The following is a 13,607-nucleotide window of genomic DNA, read 5'->3' as shown; positions in this document are numbered from 1 at the left end:
TGTTATGAAAAGGAAACGGCTGATGTCAAATTGTACAATAAGAAATGAAATTTAACGTGGCTGCAATTATGGGAATACGTGGTCAAGCATAAAGTAGCTTAAATGAATTGCAATTTGCAATTTTAGATAATGTCAAACCTAATTAATACAATCCCGAAAGGTTTGTTGTAAAAGGTAAAAACCTAATTTCAATATACAATACCATAAACCGAATTTCTTTCTTGTTACTTTCTTTTTCCACCTACCTTTGGTTTGGCGTGTTGATATTCACACACTCGTTGGTGGATGTAGCAGCGAAGAAAAGAAGGTAGAAAACATAAATTACAAAAACAAAATGGTTTATTTATGTATAAAAAGAATTGTTGATCGTGTAAATGGTGGAAATAATTGATGATGAAATGATTATGTGTGTATAATGGGCGTTGAAGAATATACATCGTATGGACAAGCAACAGTTGTAAAAGAGTGTTTGACAGGCTGGCATATTTAGACACAACACGTGGGACAACATTAAACACTAAATAATCAGTTTGAAGACATTATTATGGATGATTGAGTGAGTATCATTGTCAGAAATACAGTGATGAGAAATGTGATTAAGCTACGCAGTCACTTCAGCCACTTTATAATACGCCCATGTCCATCACTCTATGTTGTTTTCTTGTATCCCATAGTCAATATTCTACATCAATTCACATTTCAGTACCACCACAATTCATTCACATAATGAATATTGTCGCCAAATGTTGTATATTCTTCTTGTTGATGAAGAAGCATAAGCCCAACTCCGTCGGGAACTGTTTATACTGTTTTCTTTCTTATTAAGAATTGAGATAATTATTGATTTGCATTAGAAACGTAACTAATTAAGCATCATGGTTAGTTATATAAATATGGTGTTAATTGAATACTTTTATTTTATATTACAACATAGCTGGCTGTGGACCACGTTGGGAATTTTTTAGCAGCTTTTGGTATTAAATATGCTGAACTTTGGGTCTTGTACCATGGACTTAACTTATAGCTTGAAGAAGAACTTTGGAATAATAATTCCAGAATCTGATTTTGTCAGCTTCATTAACTAACATGTGTTCTTCTACTCACTACACTACTCATTTTGGTTAATTATAATCAAACGTAGAAGATGCATTTTCGTTTTTTTTTTTTTTCAAGCTTCATCTTATTTTATGTATTTTTAAATCGATAAATTAATTTTTCAATTTCTTTGAAGATATGTTAATTAAATTATTTTATTCTTGAAGTGACAAATTATAACATGTTAAGAGAAAAGTAAAATGTGAAGTTATCTCCATCATTAGAATAAGCAAAGCAAGAATTGCAAACTATGAAGCCCCAACACATTTTGGGGTCACGTTACTCCCCTTTAGATGCATTATGGATATGTATCGGATACACTCTTAAATATATCGTTTTTAGGTCATATCATTAACACAAAAATGATTTTTAATACTTTTTATTTTTAACTTTCACATTAGGGGAAAGTCCGACGTTACATAAGTGATATACAAGTGATGTTAAATTTATGTTTGTGTCACTTCAAACAAGAATTGTGCAGTATTTAATGTCTGTTAATCGACATCATTTAACATATATTAGTGCAGTAACAAACATTAAATATTGTTTTTTCTGTTTTAAATTTTGTTTGTAACAAATTAATCTCAAATTTTTAACTCTCACAAGTTGAAGTCTTACGTCTTACCCATTTGTAAAAAAAATATTTTTCATAATTTGCTAACATGTACACAAAGAAGTCTAACATAAAAAAATTGATAAAATTTCAACAACATTTAGTATTAATTTTTAAAGTACATGAAACGAAAGTGATTATTCATGACCTTAAGGTCTTGTCACCACCGCTAAAGAGAGTCTTAGAGCCTTGAAAACGCAGTAATGCACAAAATCCATCCAGCGAAAACGAAAAATAAAACCCCAACCAAGACAACAAAACAATTTACATTTGAGTTTAAATGAACTAAAACTTACCTCATTATTCATCACCGTCGTTGTCACAAGTTCACCTAGGAAGAGAAAGCCTGAAAGAACAATGAAGACAAATGAGACTCCCATTGTTTGTATTGAAATTTTAAAACAATTTCATGTCGGATGTCTTTGGAATAGACATCCAATAACGTCAGAGTATAGAAGGGTCGATTACAAATAACATTGAGGATAGAGAGGCCAACGTCAAACAAACATTAGATGTCAATAGAGGGGACAAACGTCATTTTCTTCGTTTTAATTACAAAATTGTTATCGGTCATTTTTTAACATTAAATTTTGTTGTATTATGTGTAACTAATGACGTTGAAACGTATAACTCTATTCTTGGACACACCAAAAGGACACGTTCATGTTTAGGAGAACTTTATAGATGACATAATCGTGGACATATGTCTCGTATGAAAACCACACACGAATGTATAATTTACATATACTATATAAATCTTTCAAGAATAACAAAGAAGAAATAAAAATTTTATAAAAAAAAGAAAAAGAAATAAAAATGAATGAATTTCACTTGCAATTGCCTGTAGTGTTAGCAGCACAGTGAAAAAATAATAATAAGTTGCTTCCATCCAATTGTAGAGTTATAAAACAAAGAAAAGAAAGAAGAAGAAAGAGGAAAAGGGAAAAGAAAACTCTGGAAAAACCAAAAAAGCGACATAATGTTTTAATTTTAAATTTCAATACATAAACTAAAGTATAACATGGACACATGAATTTTATTTAAAAAATTTAAATGATTTTATTTAATGATAATAACTTTTTTTATTATATTAATAATTTAATATTTTATCGAATTCTGAATCTTTGTATTAAAAATAATTTTACATTTATTTTTATTTGAATTTAAAATTTTAATCATAACTTTTTCAAATTTAAATTTAAATATGATTTATTATATAATTATTAATATGTTGTGTGTGTTTTGTTTGAATCATATATTTTTATTTTACTTTATTTTATTTTTAAATTACAAACATAAAATTATAAATTTTATAATTTGAATATATTTTTTAAATGATAAATTAGGTAGTATTGTGCATAAAAATTATAAAAAGACAAATTAAAATTTTACTTAAAAAAATAAATCTTAAAATGTTTTTTACTGAAATTAAAAAATAAAACATAACATAGTATAATAATTTAATACTATTTTAAAAATATATAATATATTATTATAATTATTATTTAAGTTTCCATATGTTTTATTTTTTATATCTAAATAAATTAGTTTTTATTAGATTAACTTATTTGATTTTTATATTTAAGTAACTTTTTTAAATGTTGTTTTATTTGTTATAGGAAATTAAGATGAATATATATAAGAAGATGAAACAAAATATTTGTACATTTATGTTTCACAGCTTAAAGAAAAAACTCCTGGAAATAATATGATCAATTGCGGAATTGCGGTTTTGATGATTTTTTATTCCATGGATCTTACCTAAGAGCTTATTTGTTAAAAATTACATTAACGGTTAAAAAATTTTCAACGTGACATGTCAAAATTTGTTAAAATTAAAAAATTATACAATAAAACATCATTGAAACTAGAAAATTCAAAGAGAAAAAGAATTTATCATATGTATGTGTCAAAGGAAATCAAACAAATTGTTAACAAAAAAACTAATAGTTCTTTACGAGCTTCTTTCAATAGTTAAGGTATTTTTAATTGTGAAATTGAGAAGATATTTTATTCTTCATTAATGTGATTTCATTTAGCACGAAGCTCGTATCATAGGACTACATAATTTCATGTTATTGATACTTATAGTCTTGGTAATATCTCCTGCCAACATATAATAACTTCATAAGTCATTTGCTTTGAAAAGAAATAGGTAAAGTAAAATATCATTTTGCAATGTATAAAAAACTCGTGAAATAAAAAAGTGTGACAATTGTTAGTAATAGGTGGAGTGATTCTCAAATAAAACCACTCACAATTTTTTTTTGGCTATCATTAAGGGTGAACTAATGTTTTCTAATTAACCAGATATGGTAAGATAAAAGACAAGAATTTCATTAATAAACACATGAGAGATACAATTATGGAGGTTGGGCCAAAAAGTGGACTACAAATAAAAATTGATCATGGATGAGTATATATATTACTAAAGAATTATTTATTACATGCAGATTTTACTGTTAAAATATTTTTACAGAAAATATATTTTCATGCAAAATAATATTCGATAAATATTTATGCAGCATTTTCGTAAGAAAACAATATTGTTAAAATTACATGCGATTTTGCGATTTTTCTTGTGTAAAATTATTTGTCTAAAAAACTATTCTTAATACTTGCCATACTTACTTGCAAATTTTTCATTTATATAATTATGTCATTTTTTCTTACTAATAAAAGATCACAAAAAAATGTAAGATTTTTAAATGATTTTTTGCAAATTTTTTTATTGATATAAATTTGTAAATAAATATATAGATTTTTCTTTTGAAATATTTTTGCACACACATATTTTTGTTAATATTTTTTCAAAATAAAAAATTTCTTACAAAACATATTTTATAGATAATCATTGATATTAATTATGAAATTATCTAGATATAGGTTAGTTATTATTTTTCTTGCAAATAAAAAATCGTAAGAAATTTGAAATTTACATTTGTATACTTAGTCTCTCATCGCACATGTTAACTTTCATTGCCTTTTTCAAATTTCATATATTAAAATTTACATCGTCTCTTCTTCCAAAAAGTGACTTGGTCCCATTTCTTGTGAAGATTTCCTTTTATGCTACATCTCGCAGAGGTTGAAAACAATTACACAATAGAAATGATACCATTTACGCGTTAGTCTCTTTGGTTAACATGAAAAAACCTTGACTCCCAATTTCATAAGGTATGAAACCCTATTTTTTCATAAATCTGAATGTATATTGTTCAATGTGTTATTGTATCTTTTCTTTCTTAATGTAAGATCAATTTGTTTTTTGTTATTATTAGGTTCTTTAGTGTGAACCTTCAAGACGAACAATGAGGTTGCAAAGAAAGAGAACAACACAAATATGTTAGTATCCAATTGGAGAATGATGTGCATATTGTACGATTGGAGAAGGCATGTGCTTTGAAGAGAGAATTAGTGAACTACAAATTTGTTACGCAAGTGCCTTATGATTAAAACTAGCATGTAGTGTTGAGTGTGTCTCTTGGCGCAAATTATTTTGTCCATATTTTGAGAGTGATATTAAGTACACGTTTCATTTCATTTGTAATTGATGACTCATTGATTTTGAATGAAACCAAATTTATGGAGACTAATTAAGCTAGTGATCTAATAATGGTTAAGAAAGTTTTTATAATTAGAAATATATTGATTGTTATAAAATTCACTCCTTGTTTGAAAGAACACAGTAAAATATGGTTATTAATAAACATCAATTATATTAATGCCTAAATCAGTGAAGAATTAGAAATTTTCTTGACATCTAAATCAAACTCATATCTATTGCAATTTCACAATTGTTGATGATAGCATCTTTATGCTTTCCTATCTTCTTTGTCTATTTCCAATTCAGTACAGTGAAATTTTCTTTGCATAACGAAGATGTTTAACTTTTAATTTTCTCTAGTTTTTGTAATCATGAGAAATAAATGTTATAGAGTTTTCTTTATGAATGAATTTTGCAACAACATCCCTTGGCACCAACACAAGCTATCTACATATTCTGTTTCATCATTTGCATACCATTAAGTTCAATGTTATAAAACGTATTCTTAACAACTATACAACTTCTGCATAAATAATTTAAGAATTCAAATGAAATACTCAACAATATAAGAAATTTTTACATTTATCTAACTACAATTTGTCCTTTGTAATCAATTTATCAAATTTAATGACAACTATTTTAAAAGTATACCAGACTGAATGTGCAGTGCACTCAGGAAATAAACTAGAAGTTTAATGTTTTTGGAAAGATTTATTAAACATATCCTTAGAATAATGAAATTGTATAAGTAGTTCCTAAAATACTAGAAATCATGGTACAATGTTTGAGTAGTTAAAACCTTTTCAAACTTGTCTCTTAACAATCATAAATGTTATCAGTAAGTTAATGAATTCTCTCTATTTGAGGACTAATTATATGTGGTTAGCTTTTAAGGGTTAGGAAGAGTGATGATGATTGCCATAACATGAAAAAATGGTTTGTGGTAGGGGGAAGCTAGCTTTGATTGTATTTGAGTCTGTTGCGAAGATTGAGGTTTGATGATCCCATGGGACCGAACCAAATTACTCTAATGCAAGCAACAACAAAAAAATCCATAAAACTATACTTTATGTTGATTTCTTTATGTTGAAGTGAAATATACTTTTCTTCAAAATTATATGAGGTTATATTTGAATTGTTTAAAACATTTAACTATTTGAGCATCAAAGCATCTTAACCAGTATAACTAGACAATTTGTTTCTCTTTGGTAGCTTATAGTTGATGAGTTGTAAGAAAGAGCTAAAAAGAAAGAAAATAAAGAAATTAAGAAACGCCAATGCCTTGATGATGATTTTACTAATTTGTTATATATATTTAAGGTAAAGTAAGAAAAAGCTAAAGAGATGGAAACTAAGCGTGAAGATGAAAATTTGTCTTGGATTTTCATTTTGATGTTTTTTTATAATTCAAATAAAAAACATGTAAAAGTTGTTTCGTAAGAATGTGATTAGGAAAAAAAAAATTTAACGAAAAGGTTCAGATCTACAATGAAGATATTATAATCAAGGTTCATAATTTTTTTAATAATATAATATAAGTTGTTTTTAAATGAAAAACCTTTATGGATATTCAAATTTAAATTATAAAAATGGTTTAAAGGCACCTTTTCAGCTGCTTCCTTCTCCACTCCTCTAGAGACTTTCTTTCTTCTTCTTTGCGTCTTGTTGCTTTTTCTTTCTGCAACTGCGTCTTCTGTCATCTAGAAAGCTTCTTCCAAGTCACGAGTTTCTTTGTTTCCACTTACACTGCGTCTTCTCTTAAGAACTTCTAACTACTATTCTACGGTAAAAAAAAATGTTTCTTTCTTATGTTTTTCTTATCTGTTATTCTTGTGCATCATCATACTCTAATTTATAAACTAATTTATTCTAAAATGGGATATTGAAATATGCGAAAAGTTTTATTTTCTGATTTTTATTTTATTTTCTTTTAATCGGAGATATTGAAGATTTTCTTACTGATTTCCTTTATTTTTTAATTTTTTTATTCATCCTGATTTTGTGGCAAATACATATTGGATTCAGGGTGTCCAGTAAAGGAACGTGTCTTTTCTGTGTATCCAACAACTTGGTCGTTATTGGCCAACAGAAAGCTTCTGACACCGTGTCCAAGAGAAACTTATGTTAATAAAATATCTATTTATACTTTTAATTTTTTATTATTAAAATATTAGTTTAATTACGTTTTTTATCTCCATTTTGATTTCAATTTGCTCCTTTTTTTTTCTGTTAAAAAGTCTCATATTTGTCTTTTTTTTTTTTTAAGTTTGGCTAGACATCCGTCAGAGAAAATATCACGTGTTAGTTCTTGAATTTTTTGACTTTTTTCTTATTTATTTTTTATTTTTTATTTTTTTTGAATTATTTTAAAAAAATTAAAAAAATTGTCACGTGTCAAGCCGTTATCGTCCCACGTGACAATGACACGTGTCACTTAGTTGATTTCCAATTTATCAATTTGGTCCCTTTATTTTAATTTTTGTCTTAATTTAGTCACAACTTTTGTAAAAATTAACAATTTTGTCCATCTCCAAATTGAAATCAAATTTAATTTCTATATAAATGTACACAAATATTTCTATCAAAATTGATATTTCAAGTAAATATTTTAAACCAAATTAAGTTCATTTAATTAATATTTTACATTGAACTTTATTTAAAATTGTTTTAAAGTTGTTAATAGAAAATAATGTTAATAGGAAAAAATTCATAAATTAACTAGTTCATGTAACAATAAAAAACATATAAATTTAAAATTTGAAAACAATTTTAAGTAAAGTTGAATGTGAAATACAATTTTAAATAAACTTAGCTATGTTAAAAATATATAATAAAAATATCAATTTGAATAAAAATATCAAATTTAATAAAAATATTTGTATAACATTTATATAAATATTAATTTTTGTTTCAATTTGGAGAGGAACAAAATTGTACTATTTTTACAAAAATACAGACTAAATTGAGACGAAAATTAGAATACATGAACCAAATTGAGACGGAGAAAATGACATCTGGCATAATACTGACATTTGGCATTATCATTGCCACATCACTCTGTCATTGTCATGTGGCACGACGACAGCTTGACACGTGGCAAATTTTTTTTATTTAAAAAAATTTTAAAAAAAATTCAAAAAATCGGGAAACTGACATGTGGCACTCCATTTAACGCTAGACTTAACATAAATGACATATTTGAGACTTTTTAACAAAAAAGGGGACCAAAATGAGATTTTTAAAAATATGGGTACCAAATTGAGATTTTGACTCCAAAATGGGAATCAAAGACATAATTAAATCTAAAATATTTTAGTGTCATATTTTATATATAAAAAACATAATTACTCTTAAACTATTTTCTAAATTTTTACATTTTCTTAATAAAAAAGTTTTAGCTCGAAAATTTACTAATAAACAAAAAGAAGACAATAAGATTTCCTCAAGTCCTCTTATAACTTCTAGTTGCATCACATGTCCTAACATTTCTCAAAAATTTCAGTTGATTGATTATCTTTCATATAAGACATTTAGTCTGATAATTCTCTATTCTTATTGGGTTAGTATCTACCCATAAATCTTCCCTTACTTAACTTCATACATTTCCAACATATGAGAGTTGTCTTGCATATACTTCGTTTGCTAAGATAGATAAAGCACGTTGTGAAGGATTAACCATTCAAAAGATAAACAATCTCATAAACTATTGTTAATAGTATCTATGTTAATAAAAAATCTATATTTGATTTCAACATTTCATTATTAAAATATTATAGTATCATATTTTTAAATAAACTACCACTATTCTTAGACCATCTTTTAGGTTCTCTCTCTCCCTCTCTCTCTCACACACACACACACACATATATATATATATATATATATATATATATATATATATATATATATATATATATATAACAATCTAGATAAAACGAGATGGGTAAGAAAAATATATTGTCCGTGTATAAATAAAAATACTACAATTCATACAAATATTCCACTCAAGAAAGTGTAAATGGTGTTAATTTCCAGCAATTCGCTAGCAGCTTATAACATTTTGTCGAGTGTTAAATCTTTTGTTAAGGGATTAGTTACAACAAAGTATTGATATGGGCTGGGCTGGACAGACACGATATTGGGCTTATAGTGGCCCAGATGGTTTATTAGAGGTAAAAGTAGTAAAGAGAGAAGGCCCAAATGTTTAAGGAGAAGAGAATCTGCGTTGGCAGAACATAACATGCATTTCATTTTCATTTTCATTTTCGTCTCTTGCATCTCGCGGAAGCCATTTTCGATCTGTTGTGCTCTGTGGAAGGCGGTGGATGGCAAAAAACAACAAGTACGCCTCTATTAACTTCAACCACATCTACGACAAAACCACAGCCACCAACCCTCATAATAGGAACCCTTCTCATTCCGTTTCCCCCTCCTCTTCCTCCTACTCCTCCGCCTCCTATTCCTCCGTCTCCGGCCCCAACAAAGCCCATGGCCGCATCCTCGTCTTGACCCGTCCCACCCCCAAACCCGTCACGCCTCCCACCCCACAACCCCAACCCCAACCCCACCACCAACCGCTACCCAATCCGATCCACCAAACCCACGACCAGTCGGAACCGCCACCGGACGCGATCTCGCTCCGCCCCCTCGGTCGAACTGGCACCGCTTCCTCGCTCTCGTCTCTCCCTGTTATCAACCACGACAACAAGGACTTGCCCTCGCCGCCGCCCAAGACCAACAAGTTCGTGCCGCCACACCTCCGGCCTGGGTTCGTGCCCAGGGAGGAGACCCCACCTGGGCCCGGCTCGCTTCGGCCCAACGGGCGGCCCAAGTCCGGGGGTGGACATGAGAGGATGAGGAGGGGTGGGCAGCAGGATGCGGGGATCATGGGCCGCGGGAGTCGGCCCAATTCCAGTGGATGGTATGTTAACGTCGCTGCTTGTTTGTTCTTTTTTATTCTTTATTTATCAATTGCTTTGGGTTTGAGCGTTGTCGTTTTGTGATGGTAGGCATCACCAACGCCATTGACAATATTGTTCAATTTTGTGTACTTGGACTGTGTATGAATGATTGGATTATTACATGCTTTGCTCGGCCTTTTCAGAGTTTGGATGAAGGTGATTAGGAGAAAAATGGAAGCATTTTCTCCTTAAATTAAAGTTTATGTGTGTTAATTTGTAAAAGCTATTTCTTATCGGTTTGCAAAATCTGATTTTTAACTCATGCAAACTAATTTTAATTTATAAAATAACTCTCTTCTTTTTGTTCTTGAATGCTTACAAAAGTTTCTTGTCGACAAATCTTTAATAAAGTTTTACATCTTAACGGTGAACATTGTAGTAAAACTGTTTTACGTCCTGTTTTTAATTAATTTTCAATTGGTAGGTAGCGGATAAGATGAATTAAGCAATTAGTTTTCTAAAGGTTCTATAATAATCTAATAAGTTTTGTTGTGCATCTTATGGTGACGAAGTAATAGAAAGGGTTTAGAAGAAGAACCAAAGTCGTTTATATTATTATGAACTGCTTGTTTACTTTTTACCCTCTGGTTCTTCATCGTACAGGAGTTGAGCATATTTTTTAAGGAACAACGTATTGGTATTATACTGATCATGGTGCATATAGATAACGGGTTTATGATCAATTTGTCTGTACGGTTAATTTACACCATCTAAACTTTCCATATCTACATTTTACTTTGAGTAAATGAATTGGGTAGCTAGATTATCTTCTCAATTTGCTATCTTCAACTTTTCATTTAATATTTTTGTCCATAATAGGTAAAAGGGTATCCTAGTAGTACGACAAACTGTGGACTTTGTTGGTCATAGTGTGCATGGAGTGTGATATTCAATGTTTAGTCAGTTTGTGCGTGGCTTTGACAAAAATGTGTTTTGTGCAGAATGGTTATGAAGTTGAATTCTTTTCCGAGGACGAAGACGAACACATTTTGCTACAGAGACGCGTTCTCTATACCAATTCAGTGCACTTTGTCTCTCTGGAACTGACATCAATTTTCACAAGGCATCTCAAATCACCGAAGACGAAAACTGACCAGGTTGCAGATTTTCAACACATAACATCCCAAACAATAGCCAAATTTGTAGGCTTTTAACACCCAAGTTCTTCTGTTGGTGTTTGGCCCTCTTTAACACATGCCAATAGAGTGGAGAATTTATACACATATTTTCAATTCCTGGCTAAACTTTTTTTCTTCTTACTGTTTTGAAAGACATGCCTTCTGTACTTTGAGCATATGTTCTAGAGGAGGTCCCATTGTTTTTTACTGTTGTGTTGTACTTATTTCAGATTGAATGTTATTTCAGCCAAGGCCCGTTCATTCATTAGTTACACACACTACCTTGTTTTATAAGTTCCCATAAATGCTTTACATATGAAAATTTTCACCCAAGGTTAAACATAGTGAAAGCTGGAAAAGTGTACCTAAACCATAGGTGATCGTATAATAGATTAAACAGACACTGCTGCTGCTGCATTTTAAGTTGGAAAATTGTAGATGAAGCCCACAATTATTTTTTATGATGTTGATTGTTTCCTTAGTATGTCATTGCATTTTTTATATTGTAAAATCGTGTGGTCATTGTCAGAAGTCATTGCCATTTTTTTTAGCCGTCCAATTGTCTGCCATTTTCATCAACATTGTTAATCTTTGTCAACCAAAGTGCTGTTTGAGTTTCTGAAGACTTTTTTGTCTTTTGCATTCTAACAAAATCCTGACGTCACGTAGTACCGAGTGATGATTATCCAACTATAAATATAAAATATTATTTTTACACGCAACTTTTGGTATTATCTTAATGAAGTTGTTTTGATTTATTCTGAAGTAGGTTTAGCTTGTTTTATTTATGATGAGTAAAATATTGAAATAGATAGACACCTATCCTCATGCACCAACACATTGGTAAACGTGGTGTGATCGGGACATAAACAGTTTAAAAATAACTTTTTTTAGGGTGCATGCATGCACCTGATCCCCTGGTTCACATACTAAAATTTGTCATCCTCCGTGATCATACCATGTTATATTATTAACAATTGTTTTCTCCATTATTTCATCATTTTTAAATATAACTTTGATATGAGATAGTTATATTTAAAATTAAATTTAATGAAAACAAGTCCTCTAAATTTTCAGCATAGTTGCCTCTTCATTATTTGATTTCAACTAAGGGTACAAAAATGGTTTGTTGGACCCGTTTTGGTCCTGCTACTAGTACATCAAATTTAGATAGGATCGGACAAGTCTAACTTCACAAAATGGGTAAAAAGATTGAACCTTTTTCGTTATTGGATAAGTTGACGGATTGGTTCACTAATTTTTATTTTTATTTATTTATTTTTATTTTTGCATTTGTTCTTCATATGATAGCTTCATCTCTAAAACCCCATTGACAAAGCATTTTTTATAAAACAACACTAAGAAGCGTAGCTCATTTAAATTAAAATGAAATTTGAAACGTAGAACCATTGACCTAAGCTACAACTCAATCAAGGCGTATTGAAATTAAATGAGGTTGTTCAATAATCTTTCATAATTTCCAAACTCTCCAATTTTCAACCCTAATTCCTAAATTAAAACCATAGGGAGAATTTATTAACATATCCATTGACAGATGATGTCGTCAAGGAGGACGACACAGAGATTGATGATGACAAAACTAAATAAGGTGAACTCGTGTGAGGTGCATGATGATTGGTGATGTGTCTTGTGAGTAGTTTGTCGAGGAATTGTGGTTGTGGAAACACTTTTGCCTTTGAGGGTGAGATGAGAGCAACAACAACATAACTAGGGATGGAGCAACACAATAAACACACAACAATATTACACAACATAACGATCTTTTATTATAACATAAGTCGCAGTTGGACTAGATTAACTCGAAGGTTCAACAGGTTGACAAGTTTCATTATTAAAAGAACTCATATTTCCTGCCAATTCTTTGTTTTGAAAATTTTTCGTAGAAAGTACTTACAAATTTTGTAGGAAGTACTTACAAATTTTGTTTTGAAAAAAAATTTGTAAAAAATTGCTACTAATTTTCTTGCAAAATATTTTGTATAAAACACTTTTTGCAACAAACTTTATAGGAAATACTTATAAATTTTATAATTTTGTAGGAAATGATTACCCACAAAGAAATTACTTGCTAATTAAAATTCTTAAAAATAATGATAGAAAAAGTCTTTTCTTATATTTTTTTTTAATAAATTTGCAAGAAAAAATCTCATTTAATATGAAAACTTCTAGTAGTGGTTAGTGGGTCAAACTTATACGAGTTAACATGTTAAAATATTTGTCTTGACCCTTTATTCTTCAAGTTGATGGGTTGG

General features: G+C 29.5%; 1 protein-coding gene across 1 annotated transcript; it reads left to right on the top strand.

Annotated features, from left to right (window-relative positions):
- The first annotated feature begins 9,474 nt into the window (after nt 1–9,474).
- LOC114183022 (proline-rich receptor-like protein kinase PERK10) lies at nt 9,475–11,610 on the top strand. Its single transcript, XM_028069853.1, has 2 exons — nt 9,475–10,176; nt 11,158–11,610. Coding segments are annotated over exons 1-2 (597 nt in total). The 5' UTR covers nt 9,475–9,580; the 3' UTR covers nt 11,159–11,610.
- The last annotated feature ends 1,997 nt before the right edge of the window (nt 11,611–13,607 follow it).

This window comes from Vigna unguiculata, chromosome 5 (genome assembly GCF_004118075.2).
Source record: "Vigna unguiculata cultivar IT97K-499-35 chromosome 5, ASM411807v1, whole genome shotgun sequence".
In the NCBI taxonomy this organism is placed as follows: domain Eukaryota; kingdom Viridiplantae; phylum Streptophyta; class Magnoliopsida; order Fabales; family Fabaceae; genus Vigna; species Vigna unguiculata.
The sequence above is the reverse complement of the archived record's forward strand: the minus strand, read 5'-3'. Positions and strand labels throughout refer to the sequence as shown.